Below are 17,691 nucleotides of genomic sequence, written 5' to 3'. Positions count from 1 at the left end.
CTGCGATTTGCGTTAAGGCAGACTGACAGTATGGTCTGTTACTAGTTCTTTGTTCCAGCCCAAAATAAAGGAAGGGAACTCTATAGGTTCCATAAAGCAAATGCACTTTGAACAGAGGGGCACCCAGAAACCTCCTAAAAACACACAGCTGAGAGAACTGATGGTCCTAAAAGACCTCATGACTCCACCGCTTACTTCAGAGCTTTATGACTGTCATCAAGACCAGGACTAAGACGGACCACAAGCACCTCCTCTTACAGACAACCACAAGAGTCTTGCTGTTACTAGAGCTTGTTTCAGGATAACAAACTATGCCAACAGATGCATCTAGGCAAATATAACTGACTGCCCTAGCTATGCTACACCGCCTCCCCAGTCACACCCGTGACACAGTTTTGTTGGCAAGACTGAAATAGAGAAGCTTTCCTGCTCTTAAACATCCCCTCTCTCAGGAAAAGGCCATAAGTACACTGAGCAGAATCACTGCTGCCTTTCCAACACAGCTTCCGCAAACAAACTGCTTTCTGAATACCGAGAACCTCATAAAAAGAGCTTTTGGGAAGTATTCAAGGGGCTTATTTTCTACTCAATTTTTCAACACATTTCTAGTTTTACTGCATAGTACTGTAACAAATACTCCGTGACATAATGCACTGGCCTGTGACTTGCGATAGCATCACTCCACGATTTCCATCCAGTCTATGCACTTTTCAGCATATTTGCTGATTTCTGTGCATGCTCTATTTATTTTATTCACTCGGTGATGCTACCAAACAAAATCACGCTGTATTCCAGTAAATTTACTGATGAAATTCAGTTTACAAGGCAGTTTTTATTTAGTGAAAGAAAATCTCTATAATAAACAAGAAATCTCTAGACTATACGATGATGACATCAATATAATTAAAGAAAGCATCAGACTTTTCAAGTTTGAAATGGCAGACCTCTAAGTGTTTTCTCAGAATTACCCCTAAAAGAAAGTCTCTTTAGTTTTAAGTATTAAAAACCTACATCGATAGTTATTACACTGAATTAGCCTGCATTTGTGGAACAAACAAGTCAAAACGCAATGCCTCAACATAGCACTCCTCGTCCTCACTGTCTACCTAAGATTTTTTCCAGATCATGTTTTAGCGTTTAGTGCAGTTACTCACTGAATTCATATCCCCTATTTTATTTACTTTTTCACTGAGTTAGGTATTCCTAACATTACCAGGGCAATTACTATGTCTCCGTCTTACTCTACAGGTACTGACTTTACAACACCTGCCATATGCTAAACGGAAAACTGCAACCTTATTTCACTTAAGTTTTCCTCTCACCCAGATGACAAAACTCAGCTTTATCACAGCTGTGCAGCTGGACTAGTTTCACATGAAAGTTTCACGTACAAAAATGCCACGAGCTTTACATGCCACATCACAATTTAAAACTGCTAAATCTAGAGGAGCTGGTCTGCCATCTCAGCATACCTGTTAGATTTATTTCATCCACTATTGCCCGCTTCAAGCATTAATATTACTACCAGAAGATTACTGACAGCCTGCTCTTATCTAAAGCACGCAGCCTAGCGCAGAGTTCTGCTTTGAAGGCTGACGACAACTGTCACGCGGTTCGGAAGGAGAAGCTGCAAAGGTAAAGAATAAATCCACCATACGGAGGTGCAAAGCGGACTCCCCGACTCCATCCAAATCAAACCCTCATCGCCACGGACGGCGTGGGTGCCTCCGGCTTAGCCCAGGCCGCCGCACCGACACTCTCTCACGCCAGCATCGCCTGGCACGTCCGGGGCCCCGACCCTCGGGCTCCGCAGCCCGGCTTCCCGCCTGAGGCACGGGTCACTGCGGCCTGGGCGGACACGCCGCCCCTGCACAGGGGCGGGAGAGCCTCCGCCGCCCCGCCCGGCCCTCTCCCGCGGGGAAGCAGAGTCGGTCCTGCCCGCCCGCCCGCGGCCTGCGAGCCCCCGCGCTGCCCACAGCGGCCGCCACGTCTCCCCGCCGCCCACGGGGCCGGGCCTGCCACGTCCCCCCGCCGCCACCGCCGCGGCGCAGGATGCTCTCCAGGCCCAGGCTGTCGCCGAGGCTGCCGGCCTGCGGCCCCGCCGGCCTCTCGTTCTCCTTGTTCTCCTCCGCGCCGCCGCCGCTGCCGCCGCCTCCCGCCCCGCCGCGGCCGCCGCCTGCGCCCTGCCGCTCCGCCGCCATCTTGCGCCCGGGCCGCCACCGCCGCGCTGCATCATGGGCCGGGAGAGGAGGGGCGCGCGCTGAGGCCATGGCGAGCGCGGCCGCCGCGGGGGCAGACGGGATAGGGGAGGACCCGGAGCGGGGCTGACCCCCGGGAGTGGGAGTCCGGGGGTGCGGGTCGGGGTCCCCACCCGGCACTGGGTGCTCACGCAGGATTTGGATACACCCCCCGCGGGTGGGTCGGGCCCTCCTGTCCTTGCCGCCCTCATCCACGCCGGGGCTGACCCCCCAGGCCTCCCCGTATCCCCGCTCAAGCCCTGGCTGAAGGCCTGGCTCTGCCCGCTCGGCACAGGCCGGGCAGCTGAAACTCCGTGAAACCGCGTCTCTCCTAGTAAAATAATGTGATTTTGGGGTGTAGGTTTGGAGACCCTAATGAAAAGCTGCTCTGCAGGGCTGGCTCTGGAGTTTTCACCGCTGTGAGCTGACCGAACCGAGCGGAGGAGGCTCGAGCGAGCGGCTGCACTGCCATTAACCAAAGCACCACGGGGGAGGACTGAGGACGTGTCTGTGGCTGCAGGCTCGGCCACAGCCCTGGGAAGCCGGGAGGCCTTGCAAACCACGGCCGGTGCCTCAGCCGAGATGGCTCGCACCAGGCTGCTGGGGGGCAAAGGCAGACGTAGCCACCCTGGTCCTCAACCCCCCCCCCCAGGTGCTCGTTTCTGGGAGTAGTGACATGTCGGACACTGCGGGAGCGGTCCCCGTGGGGCGATGCTGTAGCTGGCCGGTGCAGGGGCGTCCGTGCTGCTGCGGCAGTCCCGGGGAAGCCTCTCCTTCCCTTCGCACCTTCCTGGGACGCCTTGGAGCGTGCTGGTCTGGGCAGCCCTTTAGGAGAGTGAGTTAAACCACCCCAGGCCAAGCACTAGCCAAAATCTCCCACCTCCAGCCACAGCACGTGTAGGGTGGCAGGGAGCACCCTTACCCGTCTGATTATATACCTGGCAAAAGAAGAGACCTTCTCTCGTTATTTAAAAGCCCCAAAGATACCCAGATCCAGGAGCACTTCCCTGCAGCTACTTAAAGGTGTAAACCCAAGGGAAGCAGTTAAGACCAAGTCCTCCTGCACAATGGGTTTAAATATTTGCAGCAAGCTTAGAGCTACCTCTTTAGGGACAAACACCGAGCTGTTTTCTGAATATCTACTGTCCTCGATATTTACGCAAACACAGCCATTAACACTGAGCATTACAAGCTGCTCCAATAGCTGCTCCCGCTGGGCTCAGCCCCCCCAGACCCGTCCCTGCCAGCCCAGGGCTCTGCCTGCCTTTGGGACCAGCGAGGCTGCCTGCAGTTTGCTGCTGCCACACTACCACAAGCAGCAATTTTTGCTCCTCTCCCCTTCAGAGGGCTCAGCTATGACCTCTTACTTCTGATTTCAAAGCTCTCCTTCCCTCTTGTGGACATGAAAGCTCAAAGGGGAAAAAGAAAACCCAAGTCCTCAAGCTGCAGCTTTCCGTGGCAAATCTTTTAAGCTGTTTCTGTCCGCTTACGGTTTCCACCACGCTTCCCAGGGATCCATTCCCTATCTAAACCAAACTCTGTTTCAGGATAATGCTTGAACCGAGCAGAGACATGTCAATTGAAGTATGTTTTACAAAGAACAGCTCCTCTCTCACAGCCGTGGTGGTTCAAACAGACTTTGATTAGGTTGGCACTGCAGCACCCGCGTTCAGATGCCCCAATGCAACCACACATGTCACACACCAAGGGACCCGCTCCAATGGCAGAACAGCCTTCCAGTTTATCACAGGCACGTTTCTGCCACGCCGCCTTCCTCCTATGCTGGCACAAAGCTTTCCTGCTCCTCTGGAGTCTGTAAGCAGGAGGATAAAACTGTCAACTGCTGGCTCGGTGCGTGGATTCCTGCTGCAGAGCTGGCTCTGCTCTTCCCCCAGGGCAGAGGGAGAAGAGGACAACACAAATCCGCAGCACCACATCGAGCAGAGCCGTGGTTGAGAGCCTTGCAGTGAGGTGGTGGGTCTGAGCTGCCTTTAGTGTCACAGGGAGATCTGCGGAAAATAAATTCACTGAGGGTTACTGGCTGCAGAGACTCACACCATGCATGGACCATCCCTCTGCCGCTAGTCCCTGCAGCCTGGGAGGGTTGGTAGCCTTACAACGTGCCTTTTCCTTTTGCTGTCAGCCACCCTTGCAGACCAGATCCCCTGCCTGCTGCACCCCTGCCCAAATAACCCATCTACCCAAATGCCAGTGCCTTGTTGTGGGTGTTTGAGGGCGCTGGGGCAGATCCCACAGGGTGAAAGCTCCCTGGGGCTGGGCTTTCCCCCAGCTGGCCCTGCAACCTCCAGGGCCATGGCTGGGGATGCAGCACAGCCCTCACCGAGGGCCGGAGTGACTCCCTGAGGGCGTGTGGCCAGTCTGGGATCAGGAGAGGAAGGCAGAGCTGCGCTGCTGCGTCTCAGCACCTCCTTGTGCCCTGCAGGATGGCCGGCTTTCCTCTGCGCTGCTCCGAATTGCCTGCTTTTCCCTGCGAGAGAACGCCTGGAACAGAGCATCCTCACACCCAAGCGGTGCATTCACTTCCCCACGTACCTCCGTCTGCGTACCTGAGCGGGAGCCGGTTTGGTGGGGCTGCTCAGGTGCTCCTGGGTTGCGGAGGGTGAAAAGGGCTCTGTGTCCTGTGGCAGCAATGTCACAGGGCTGTGACTGTCCCCCGACCCCGCAGCACTGCCGGCAAGGCTTAGATCTGAATGTCCATTAAGATGACTGAGAAGCTACGGAGTGGGTTAGTTATAGGAGTCATTGATACATTAAATATTTCTCTCTCCACGGGAATAAAGTGAGGCAGCCCGGGGGGCCAGATGAAGTGTCCTTGGAGAGCTGATTGCTATGGTAGGTCCTGAGACTTCCATCTGTGAAGGCTCTGAGGGAACAAATCAGGCAATTTTCTAGGCAGGAAGAGAGATGTGAAAAAGATTTGTGGTCGGTGCAGTGAATTACCCTGATCCCCAACCCCGGGGGAGAAATAAAGATTCTCTTACAAACCTGAGCTCACCTCTGGGGTGTTTTGGGGCAGATTTAGCTGTGTGCTAGACAATTTGGACACATTTGCAGTCTGAGAAGACGCCGTTCCTACAAAAAACCAACCCCGCAGCCCCCGGGCTTAGACGAGCCCTCTCCCAGTGACCACTGCCGGTGGGGAGCAGTAAGGGAAACCACCAGACACCCCACTTTGGGTGTCCAGCTCCTTTTGGGGTGCCCAGCCCGGCTACCCCAGGCCCTTCCCGGGGGCTCACGGCACCGAAGGACATTTTGCCCCACCGAATTTAGCCCCCCCCCGGTGCAAACCGACCCCCGGCCCGAGCCCCTCTGCCTGCTCTTGCCGGGGGGGGGGGTCCTGCGGCCACGGGCCCTCGGAGGGCCGGTGTTTATCCCCGCGGGGGTCGGGGCGCGATGCGCGGGGCCGGGCGGGAGCCGCCGCCCCGGAGCCCCCCCCCGCTCCGCCGGCGGGAGGGAGAGCGCGGAGCCGCGCAGCACCGGCGGAGCCGCGCCGAGCGGCCGCGGGCTCCCAACCGACCCGGAGGAGGTGAAGGGCGCCCCGGGTCCCGTGCATCCCCCCTCCCCGCACCCCCGGGGGTCCCCCTGCATCCCCCCTGCGCGCCCCCGTAACCCCGGCCGGCTCTCCGTGCGCCCCGGCGGGTCCCCCTGCACACTCTCCGGGCACCCCCTTTCCCCGGCATCTCCCGTGCGCTCTCCGGGCACCCCTTTTCCTTTGCATCCCTGCTGCGCACCCCACTGTGCTCTCCGCACACCCCTTTTCCCGTGCATCTCCCCTGCGCTCTCCAGGCACCCCTTTTCCCGTGCGTCCCTGGTGCACTCCCCGCTGACCTCTCCGTGCACCCCCTTTTCCTTTGCATCCCTGCTGCGCACCCCGGTGTGCTCTCCGCACACCCCCTTTCCCGTGCATCTCCTGTGCGTTCTCCGGGCACCCCTTTTCCCGTGCATCCCTGGTGCACTCCCCGCTGACCTCTCCGTGCACCCCCTTTTCCTGTGCAATCCCTGCTGCGCACCCCACTGTGCTCTCCGCACACCCCTTTTCCCGTGCATCTCCCCTGCGCTCTCCAGGCACCCCTTTTCCCGTGCATCCCTGGTGCACTCCCCGCTGACCTCTCCGTGCACCCCCTTTTCCTTTGCATCCCTGCTGCGCACTCCGGTGTGCTCTCCGCACACCCCCTTTCCCGTGCATCTCCTGTGCGCTCTCCGGGCACCCCTTTTCCCGTGCATCCCTGGTGCACTCCCCGCTGACCTCTCCGTGCACCCCCTTTTCCTCTGCAATCCCTGCTGCGCACCCCGGTGTGCTCTCCACACACCCCTTTTCCCGTGCATCTCCCGTGCACTCCCCGGTCACCCCTTTTCCTGTGCATCTCCCGTGCGCTCTCTGGGCACCCCTTTTCCCGTGCATCCCTGGTGCACTCCCCGCTGCACTCTCCGTGCACCCCCTTTTCCTTTGCATCCCTGCTGTGCACCCCGGTGTGCTCTCCGCACACCCCTTTTCCCGTGCATCCCCGCTGACCCCTCCATGCACCCCTTTTCCTGTGCAATCCCTGGTATACCCCCCCCACTGCGCTCTCTGTGCCCCCCCTTTCCCGTGCATCCCCGCCGCGCTCGCCGTGCACCCCCTGCGCACCTCCCCAGTGCATTCTCTGCACACGCTCCCCCGTCCATCCCCGCTGCGCGCTCCGTGCACACCCGTGCGCTCCCGGCCATGAACGGCTCGGCGGCAGGCTCCGAGGCGGGCTGGCAGCCTGAGTCGGTGATCATCCCGCTGGTGTACCTCCTCATCTTCCTCGTGGGCACAGTGGGCAACTGCCTGGTCCTGGCCGTGCTGCTACGCAACGGGCAGGTGAAGAACACCACCAACCTCTTCATCCTCAACCTGGGGGTGGCCGACCTGTGCTTCATCCTCTTCTGCGTCCCCTTCCAAGCCACCATCTACACCCTGGAGGGCTGGGTGTTCGGGCCCTTCATGTGCAAGGCCGTCCACTTCTTCATCTACCTCACCATGTACGCCAGCAGCTTCACCCTGGCCACTGTCTCCCTCGACAGGTAGGAAAGGGGATGGGGGGGCTCCCTGTATCCTGAGGCTCCCCCTTCTCTGGATCCCCCCCAGGCTGGAGAGGGGACAGAGTCCCCTGGAGCCAAGTCCCGATTGCTGTAACCTCCCAGGGGAATCCAGGAGCATTCCCCATTTCATGTGTGCAAGGAAATGCAACCACTGAGGATGGGGTCCAGCAGAGAGGGTTGGATTGGGAACCCTGTCCCCAGCTGCAGGAGGCTTTCAGACGCTGAAGCTGTAGGACTGGGGTTTATCCGCAGGCTCTGGCAGCTGAAGCAGGGATAGAAAATGAGAGAGAAGCAAAGCTCAGTCCCTGTGGAGCCTTGGCTCTTCCTGGGATGCGGGGAGAGAGCTCCTGCCCTCCCAGCAGCCCACAGCAAAGCGGGCAAACCTCGAGAGGGAGAAGGCGCTGGGATGTTTGAGCTGGGACACTGCTTTTCTCACCCTCCCCTTTTATTAACAAAAAGTCCATTTCTGTCCCAGCGCTGCCCCTTGTCCCAGTGATCCCAGCCTGGGGATCCCAGCCTGGCCCAGGGTGAGTTTTAGCCAGGAAGCTCTGTAAAAGGCAGCCTGTTGCTCCTGCCTGTGCTTCACCCCATGCTAGCTCAGCCCGTGGCTCTGCAAGGGCTGGTGAGTTACTAACCCACAGCAAGCAAGAGGCAGGGAGCTCCAGGTGCTGCTCTGCTCAGTGCTCGAAACCCGTGAGATGGTGGGATGTGGAAAAACCACGTGAAAGTCCCCTGGGAAGAGCTGTGGCAGCCCCAGAGTAGGGTCGGATGCACCCTGCCATCGCGGCATGGCACGGCACTGGCTGCCGGGACAGTCCCCCCCCCCAAATCCCCCAGGAGCTAAACCAGACCCAGGGTCTGCCTCTCCTCCTGCATCCCACAGAGCTGGGTAGAAGGGAGGTGTCGAGCAAGCGGGGGCTTGCATGAGCCCCTAGACCTGGGCATAATTAAGGACCCAGCTAACTGCAGAGCTGAAAACAGGTGATGTGCTTTTGCCTGGGCCAGCATGAGCAACGTGGTGTCTGGGGATCCTGGGGACTTGCTCCTGCTTTCACACCCTCACTGCTGCTATCGCTTGTGCCAGACAGACTGATGATCAAGTGAGGGACTGTCCCTGTCTTCCCCCTGAGCACTGCTGGGAGCCAGGAGGGTGACAAGACAGGGTCAGGGGAGAGGATCCTCCTCACCCCACTCGGACACAGAAGCACCAGGGAATCAGCTGTGGGACTAATTGCCCTGGAAAGCTCAGATCCATCACTTTTGCCCTTGTTCCAATCTGCTCCTGGAGCACCTCTCCGTGCCCTCCCCAGTACTGTGGTCACATCCCTCTCCCTTTCCCATGCAGGTATTTGGCCATACGGTACCCCCTGCACTCGAGGGAGCTGAGGACACCCAGGAACGCCCTCACGGCCATCTGCTTCATCTGGGGACTTTCCTTCATCTTCTCGGGCCCTTACCTCAGCTACTACCAGGAGTTCCAGCTGGCCAACCTGACCGTCTGCCACCCCATCTGGGACATCTCCCAACGCAAGGTCATGGATATCTGCACCTTCATCTTCAGCTACGTCATCCCAGTGCTGATCCTGAGCCTCACTTACATGCGGACGATTCACTACCTGTGGAGGTCCGTGGACCCTCTCCAAGACATGTCAGAGTCCAAGAAGGCCAAGCGGAAGGTCACCAGGATGATCATCATTGTAGCCGTCCTGTTCTGCCTCTGTTGGCTGCCCCATCACCTGGTCATCCTCTGCGTCTGGTTTGGGTACTTCCCCCTCAATCACGCTACGTACGTGCTCCGCATCCTCTCACATCTCATCTCCTACGCCAACTCCTGTGTGAACCCCATTGTCTACGCCCTGGTCTCCAAACACTTTCGCAAGGGCTTCAAGAAAATCTTCATCTGCCTCTTGCACAAGAAGGCAGCCAACAAGGTGCACGTGGCCCAAGTGATGAACACCGTCAGCACGCTGGAGGCAGAGCTCAGCGAGGTGACCCACATCAGCGAAGCCCTGCCCGGCCGCTCCTCCCTGCACTGCAAGGTCCCAGCCCAGCCCTGGGGGGAGGCAGAGCTGGTGGGACAGCAGCAGAAAGCAGATGGCTCCTTCATCACCTTCAACGTCACCTAGCAGAGCTTCTTCCCACCCCATGGCTTTGCAGTCTCCTGCAGCATCGCAGGCCTGGGGGTGGGCTACATTTTGGGTTGAAATGCATCAAATCGTACCCTTTTTCATTCAAGTGCACCCAGATATTATAACTGTTAAAGCGATGCTGCTGGCTACGGACTCAGACAAGCGACCAACTGAAGATCCAAGGGCAGGATTTGCTTCCACCAAGGACCTGCTGAGAGCAGAAGAGATCAAACCCCCAAATCAACTCCCATGTGTAATCACCTGTTACTCTGTCACGGACAGACTTACACCCTGTTGCATCTACGCCTGAAGCCTACTGAAAGCTCTGGTCCCTCCACCCCATGCAGCATCTGGCTGGAGTCAGCGGGGTGTGCTTTTAGGGACGTTTGGGAAGTCTTAGTTTGTTTGTGTCCCAGTTCAGGAGCTGGCCACAGCCACATGGGCACAAACTCGGCTCAGGTAGGAAAATCAAGGAGAGAAGCATAGAACCTTCCTGGCGCAGCCGGTGCTGGCTGGCCTTTCCCGTCTCCCTGGGGCTCGTGGCTCAGGGGAGGTTTCCCTAAGACGGAGCACGGCTGGAAGCAGCATCTGTAGCTGAGACAAGCGCCATAGCCCAAGTAGGGGACTGCCGAAGGCACGGGGCACTGCTCCGTGCTGCTGACGATGGCTCATCCCTGCTATTTTGGTACGTGCAAGGCTCTGCAGAGCATCCGGAGGTCACCGAAGACCGTCGGGGAGGGAGGCTGTTTGCTGGGGGAGTACAGCTGTGGCCCCGTGGGAGAGGTTACACTGCCAGGGGAAGCGGAGCGGGACATCAGCGGGTCAGCGCCAGGGTAATATTTTAATGTTTTCAGACAGCTCAGGCACGGCTCAGCATCTCAGCCCAGGCGAGGTGCTTGCGGAGAAGAGCAAAGCTGAGCACTGGCACTGCCTTCCTATGGCCAAGGTGGGATGGCAGACAGCCGGGGCTGTGTGAGTGCTGGGGGACCCCGGCGAGCTGGAGAAGTCGCAATAAAGCCCTCCATCCTGCATCCTGTGTCCCACTCCCTTGAGACACCCCACAGCCGAGGAGAGGTGGGTGCTGGCACCCTCTGGCCTGAGGGGAGCTGCGGGCAGTGGGGGAGGTGGATGATGTGGGTTATGCCCAAGCACGTCCATCGAGGGGGGGCCAGTGCGGCACCAGGAACAGCCCTGTGCTCCCCTTAACGCAGCTGTACCCACGTACAAGAGGCTGCCATGACTCACACACACCCCACTCTTAATGCTGCAAAGGCTCCACGAGTTGCTGAGCCCTGCGACCGCCAACAGCCCAGGGCTTTATTTAAAGACCTGTTCTTTTCTGTACCAGAAGAGCATCACTGGAATAGGATCAATTAACTCTTTTGAAAACCCAGCAGCAGACCACAGCCAGAGGAGGTGTTGAAAGCGCACAGGAGCTGGGAAGAGCTGTGCTGAGCATCCCTGCAATTCCCAGCTCTGTACCCCGACAGCACCAAGCACCCGTAAGGATCAGGTCTCCATAAATTGCCATTATAGAGGGTGTAAGTCTGTCTGCACAGATTTCCCTCCTTGTGAATCCCCACGGCAGAGCTCCCCAGGACCGGAACACATTGCAGGAGGCTATTTCTACCCAGGACCCTCGCTCTCCCCAGGGATCTGCTCCAGGATCCGGGTTGTGACGCAACCCTCCTCCACACCGCACTGCCCTCCACCCGTCCCCATCGCTTGGCCTTTCTTCCCGGGAAGCTTTTGGCTGTCAAACATTTGTTTTCCCCTGCTGAGTGTTATTATAACCAGATCTTCCTGTCCCCATGCAGAGGGCCATAAATCGGCCACTGCCTCATATCAATAACCATTATATTTAGTCTAGGCCTGCTCATGGCATAAGTCACAGAGAGCGAGTGTATAAACAGCTTCATTACTTACATCTGCATTTATCTCCTCTGCTCAACCCTTCCCAGCCAGGGAAAAGAGCAAATCAGCCATGCAAACACAGCTAAAAGTCTTGTCTTCCTCCTGCCTCATCCACCTCTGCTCAGAGAGCCGCAGGATCTGACTCCGACCCATCCCACCCCACAGCAAGGGGTTCAACCCCCTCTCCTGGACACAGTTACCACCTCGCCGTGGGGATGGAGATACTGTCCCACCACCTCTGCACTGCCCAAGGACAGAGGTCCCTGTGCTGGCATGGCTGGGGGTGCAATATCCTCTGTTCCTTCATGCCATTACAGAGGAGACACTAACCCCACTCCCCTCCTTCTCACCCCCCCAGACCCATTTCCCCATCACACCTGGCTGCACCCGCATCTCTCAACCCAAGATGCTGCAGGGGCATCACGGTGCCAGTGCTGGGGCCGCACCACAGGAAGCCCCACGGAGTCAGTGCTCACTTTCAAGCCCGGGTTGTTCCCCTTCACGCAGGGCTGACTTCCCAGAAAGGATGGGAGTTGCTCCTGAGTTCATCTTTTTATAGCGTTCACAAGAAAATAAAAATAACCCGCTCACAGATGGACAAGCCAGCCAGCAAACCTCAATCCATGCATCGTGCTGGGGCTCGAAATCCACCCAGAAAGACAGAGCCTTTGCTTTGAGCCCTGTGAGGAGGGGAAGGAACTGGGCTGGTACCCGCGTATCTCATCTCACCGTGGGGTGAGAGCTGGGGTGTCAGGGGGGAAGGACCCAAGAGGAGGAGCAACCCCCGGGGGCTGTACTGGGGCTGCTGCTACTCTTGCTACCGATGCTCACCGTGACCCAGCACACAGCGCCTGGCCCCAGGGGACCCATGGGGGGGCACCGACAGGCGGAGGGGTGCTGGCTGTGCCCCAGACTCCTCGCCCAGCCCCAGGGAGAATCCTGGTGTCACCCCTGAGCTGGCCGTGGGAAAAGCTGGTGCCACAGCGTGGCCACCGACCTCTCAAATGTCCAGTGCCAAACTGTCCCCAGGCTGGGGGACGACTCTGAGCAGCAAAGCTGGGTCTCTGGGGACCCACTTCTCGCAGCAACATTGGGTCCTTTGGAAGCAGTGTGGCCACCATGGAACAGCTGAAGAAGGAGGAGACGACTCTGATGGGTGGCTCTGACGCTGGCTGAGAGCCCTTCGGCTGTGCAGGCATTGACTCCCGCAGTCCCACCCTGGCAAAAGCAGGCTCACAACAACCAGCAGGAAAAAAGTGCTAAATTACTGTGGATTTTGTAAATTCAGTTTGTTTCCCAGGTATTTTGGCATTGCAAGGGAAAGGAGGCTCAACATAGCATTAACAGCTTAGAACTGTGACTACCAGCCAGAGGAGGAAAGGGGACGGGTCACCTCTTCAAAACAGCTCATCAAAATCACACATATTGCAACAACATAGTCGCTCGCTGCTCTGCCTCGGCTCGGCTTTGCCGCAGGCGCCTGCTCGGTTTGCAGCTTTGGGTCTTTTTAAGGAGCCCCAACATTGCCGTAACACAGGCACTGTAAGCAGAGCCCTGGCAGGCAGGTGCTCTCACCCCACTGCAAGGCTCATGTCCAGCCCTGGAAGAAACAGGTTCAGGAATAAATAATAATAATAATAATAAAAAAATCAATGGGAAAAGGGGTGGGTTTTGCAAATCGCAGGGGCGGGTGTGCAGGCTGTGGGACATCCTCCTAAGCACACGAGCCATGTGTCCACCACCATACCCCATGATCTGTCGGCATCTTCCCAAGTGAGGGGAAGGCGAGAGGGCAAAATGAGAGGGAAGCAAAGCAATAATGAAGTAAAGCCTCCACCAAAGCTTGGCAGAGCCAGCTGCACAAAGGAGAGTGTCAGGACCTGTCTTCAGCTGGAGCGATGTGAAAGCAGCACCCTGATACTGCAGTTGAATACACAGAATCAATACAAACGTGCGTGTGTGGACATGTGAAAGAGCCAGCAAAGAAAGGACAAGCAATTTTTTTTAAGCATCACAAGGATAATGATTTGCAGAGACTTCCAGCACATCCACTAATTACATTTAATACAACCCCTCCAAAAAAATCAACTTCAGTGACTCCTTGCTGCCCCGCTCCCTTGTGCTGGCGAGTGCCAGGCGGGTGCTAACGTAAGCAGGGACGGAGCTCAGGGAGGAGGGAGCTGTGCCCTGGAGACACGACCACTCCCTGGGGCATCAGGCCCTGCGAGGGTCTGTAAGGCAGAGCTGGGGAGGGCATCACTGCCCTCCACCTGCAGACAGATGTTTCCCCGGGGCTGCTCGTGCTGGGGCTCAGCGGGGTCCAGGCATGGAATGGGGATGGCTCAAGGGGACAGCAGAAAAACGATGTGCAGAGGAAGAAGTTTGGAAGCACAGCTCCGGTCTGTGCAAAGCTGCAGGTACAGCCTGTCCCACAGCCCCCCCAAGCCCAAGGTTGAGCCCTGCTCTGCCATGTAACTGCTCTAGGGCTGCACAACCACCCCTGTGACCGCTTTGAAGACACATTCCAGGACACCCCTAACTCAGCTCCCAGCCCAAAGCATTGCTGCACAGCCAACACGAGCTCATTTCTGGTCACTGTTCAGCAGCAAGACCCCAGAGGGTGACAGCAGGCTGGGGACTGGCTCTGCACAGCATCTAGCTGCGGGGCTGCACCTCGCATTCCTGCATCCAGTACCCCTGAATCCCCTCCAACATGCACTGTGGCTCACATGGTTGCTCCCACCCTCACGCAGAGGCAGCAAGGCTCTAGTTGTTATTAGACAGCAAGGTCCAGGCTTTCACAGGTCTCTGCGGTGTGACATATCCAAGCTGCCCTCTTCGTCTTATGGATCCTCGCCCATCGATTGATATTTGCAGGTAGCAACAGTGAAAGCCTGTGCCAGCTGCTAGATCATTACGCCATTTACAGGATGCTACAGAAATAGAAAAAAGAAAAAAAGCACCTCTCCATCTTATCTGCAACTGCCCCTGCTTGTCTGAGGATGAGACCATCACCCTCCAGCCCCGCTTGTGCCTTGATGAGCCCTTCAAGGGCAAGCACAAGGTTTTGCTGCCAGCACAAAACCACGGTGGGAAGCAACTTCCCCCAAACAATGGAATGCATCAGGCCCAGCTGGAAAAAGACAAGAGCATCGTGACCTGCCGCTGCTGAGCACCCTCCCAGCTGAGCAGGGACGGGCTCCCAGTCTGTCCCCTTGAGAGGATTTATCTTAAACAAACACCACTGCAAGTCCCCATGTTCCAGTTAAAGTTTAATAAAAGCAGATTCAACTGGGAGTGGAAAATAAACAGGCTAAACTCAGCTCCCATCAAGTCCAAGGGTGCGCAGGGAGATGAGGGGCACTTGGTTGAAAGCTCAGGTTAGTGGGAGCTTTCTAGCAAGCGGATTTATCACCGGGGTGGGCAGTTGAAGAAGCTGTTTTGGTTTGTGTTTTTGTTTTCTTTTCAAACACTTACTCTGCCCAGTTTGCTCTCTAGTATGATGAGGCAGCCAAGGGGGGGTGAGGGCTGAGGCTTTTGAGCCTCCCACCCTCCTCTCTGCTGTACGCAGCTCCCAGCTGCAAACCACACCAGCAGCAGCCCTGGGCAGCTGTAGGGACCCAGAGCCAGTCTGCAGCCCAGAGGGGTTTGACAAACGCCTTTTGCTGCCCCAAAATAACAGTCGGTGCTGAGGAAGACATGAGAGGAGGTAGCACACCCAAACCCTGGCACATCCCCCCAGCCTGGCCCACTGCAGCAAAAAACCCTAGAGAAAAGGGGCTGCAGCCCCAAAACACTGCAAATCACAGACACGTCCCCCAGTCTGTCCCCGTGCGTGTCAGGGGACTCACTGTCAGCCAGAGCAGAATGGGAGGCGAGGGGAGGGCATTAATCCCCACAGGAGCCTTGAAGGAAGCAAAGGGGGAGGCAGAGGGGGCTCAGTCCCAGTGCCATGGGGCAGCCCCAGGTCGGGTCCATGCCCACTTCCAGCAGTCTAAGCATCGCTCACGGCTCCGCACTCAGCTCTTAGCAGGGGGTGTGAAGTGCTCAACGGTGAGAGTGTCTGGGACGGTGCTGGCTGCCATGATCACTCTTAATTAACATGTTGCAAAAGACATTCCTTACCATAAAAAGCCAAGGAGCATGCAGAGCCGTTCCCCAGCACCACGCAGCGTTTGACGTGACTTGGACACTTGAGGTCAGGCCGGAGGGGGCGAGTGGCTCCCCCCAGCTCCCACCCCCACCCCCCAGCTCCCACCCCAAGGAAGGGGAGGCTCTGGGTGCTGCAGCAGCTGCTGGGCAGGGCCAGGAGCCCATCCGCCTCCCCACATTCGTTCCCTGTGCAGGGCAGAGGCAGGCAGTTGGGGAAGGGTTAGAACCAGGGCAAGTGGGAGGCTGGATTTAGGAAACAGGGACTAGGTGGCTCCAGTTTCCCTTTAGCTCAGGGAAAATGAGAGTCTTGGACTCCCACATAAGAGCCATAGAGCCAGGAGCAGCAAAAGCCACTTCTTCCTCCAGGTACTCACCACCCCCAAACTCTTCCTCACTACACGGCTGCCCCTGAAGCAGGTTCTCAGCCCCCAGCAGCCTCTCACCCCCCTTTTCTTCCTCCAGCTGTGGTGGGGCATCCTTGGGGTAGAAAACAACCCAGCCAACTTCTGTGGCTGGTAATGGAGAGACCAGGAGGGAGTGGGACATTTTGCATCCCATTCTCTGATTGCATCTCCCCACCTCCGAGCTGAGCTGGACCAGCTCCTCACAAGCCCCAGACTGGTACAGTTTTCCTGGGGGAATGGGCTGACAGCAAAGCCCAGAAATGCCTCTTTCAGTGTAAGCCACGCAGAGGCATTCCCAAAGTCTACAGAGAATGCGTTGTGGTCCTATCCCAGACCCTAAGGGCTCTCATACATTTTCTTTGGGCTCTGGTTAGCACGAGAACATCAGCACAGGGAGGATACCAGCTCCCACTCTAAAGCTCAGATGCTCCAGAAAGGCTGCAGGCAAAGTTCCCCCCTTTCCTTCCCAACTTTGCCTGCAGCCATTCCAGGTGAATCTCCGCACCCTGGGATCAGCTGCAATAAAACATGTTTTACAGCCTCAGCTTGAGCACAATGAATTCCACACACTCTCCTGGAGAAAGAAATTCAGATCAGACCACTGCTGTGGCAGAAACAGATCCAGAGAGATGGAATCCAGCTCCTTCTGGTGAGTGTCAGCACTCGTATCCAGCAGGCTCGACACCGCATATAATGCGAGCCAGCAGTGCTTTGCTTATGCTTAAAAGCACTCTGTCCAGCGCCTGCCAGCCTTCAGAGGCTCTTGGAGCTGGCCAAGGAAAAAACAGCTAACACTGAGGTCTCAGATTTCCTCAAGCATTTGCGATCTGAGAGAAGGAGGGAAGGTCCCTGCTGGGGAGGGCTCTCGGGTCAGTACTGTGAGCCTGCATGGCCAGACACATAAAAACAGCTGGGCAGGTGTGATCAAGATTTGAACCCAGACAGTGGTCCAGCTCTGGGCTGGACAAGCCTGTCAAACCTGCTGTTTTTCAGGCATTTGCTACACCACTGAGAGCAGGTGGTGTTTCAGATGGTCCAGCTCTGGGCTGGACAAGCCTGTCAAACCTGCTGTTTTTCAGGCATTTGCTACACCACTGAGAGCAGGTGGTGTTTCAGATGGTCCAGCTCTGGGCTGGACAAGCCTGTCAAACCTGCTGTTTTTCAGGCATTTGCTACACCACTGAGAGCAGGTGGTGTTTCAGACCATGCTCAGGTCCAGGCTGAGGAGGAAGAGGAGGTCAGGGGTTTAGAAAGGCCAGGAGCTACCCAAAAACCAGCTGTCTGTGGAGGGAGCAGCCCAGGCAAGCGGCTGGGTCTGCCACAGCAGGACCTGTGTTCTCACCCAGGCTCTAACACCCAATTCCCATGTGACATGGGGCAAGCTGGGTCATCACCTCTCTGCCCTTTGTCACTTAGCCTCTCTTATCCACTGGCACCGTAACTGCCGGGGGCAGAGCCCTCCCAGGATGTGCAACTCTGACTTCCCCAGGGAAACAGCCCAGCTCATAGCTGTGACACTCACTGCACAGACCAGCCTCCCCTGCTAGGAAAGGAAAAGGCAGGGTTGATGGATGCACAACAGCAGAAGGGTTAAAATGCAGTTCTCCAGCTTTCTGCCATCTGTTCTCACTCCCCGTTTCATGCTGAGGTCTGCCTTGCCCTCTCCCCCTCCCCATGCTCTCTTCACAGTGCCCCAGACAGCAACACAACCACAACAGCTCTTCCACTACTGGGTTAATTAGACACCAGCATACAGACACTCCTATAAAC

General features: G+C 57.1%; 1 protein-coding gene across 1 annotated transcript; it reads left to right on the top strand.

The window, feature by feature from the left end:
- Positions 1–6,664: 6,664 nt before the first annotated feature.
- Positions 6,665–9,448, top strand: GALR2 (galanin receptor 2). The gene is made up of 3 exons (XM_059828301.1): positions 6,665–6,765; positions 6,807–7,304; positions 8,668–9,448. Exons 2-3 carry the CDS (start codon positions 6,964–6,966, stop codon positions 9,446–9,448), a joined length of 1,122 nt encoding a protein of 373 aa, XP_059684284.1. The 5' UTR covers positions 6,665–6,765; positions 6,807–6,963.
- Positions 9,449–17,691: the final 8,243 nt, after the last annotated feature.

The sequence above is a fragment of the Gavia stellata genome, chromosome 22 (assembly GCF_030936135.1).
Source record: "Gavia stellata isolate bGavSte3 chromosome 22, bGavSte3.hap2, whole genome shotgun sequence".
Taxonomy (NCBI): domain Eukaryota; kingdom Metazoa; phylum Chordata; class Aves; order Gaviiformes; family Gaviidae; genus Gavia; species Gavia stellata.
Note: the sequence above shows the minus strand (reverse complement) of the source record. Positions and strands in the feature narration are given on the sequence as shown.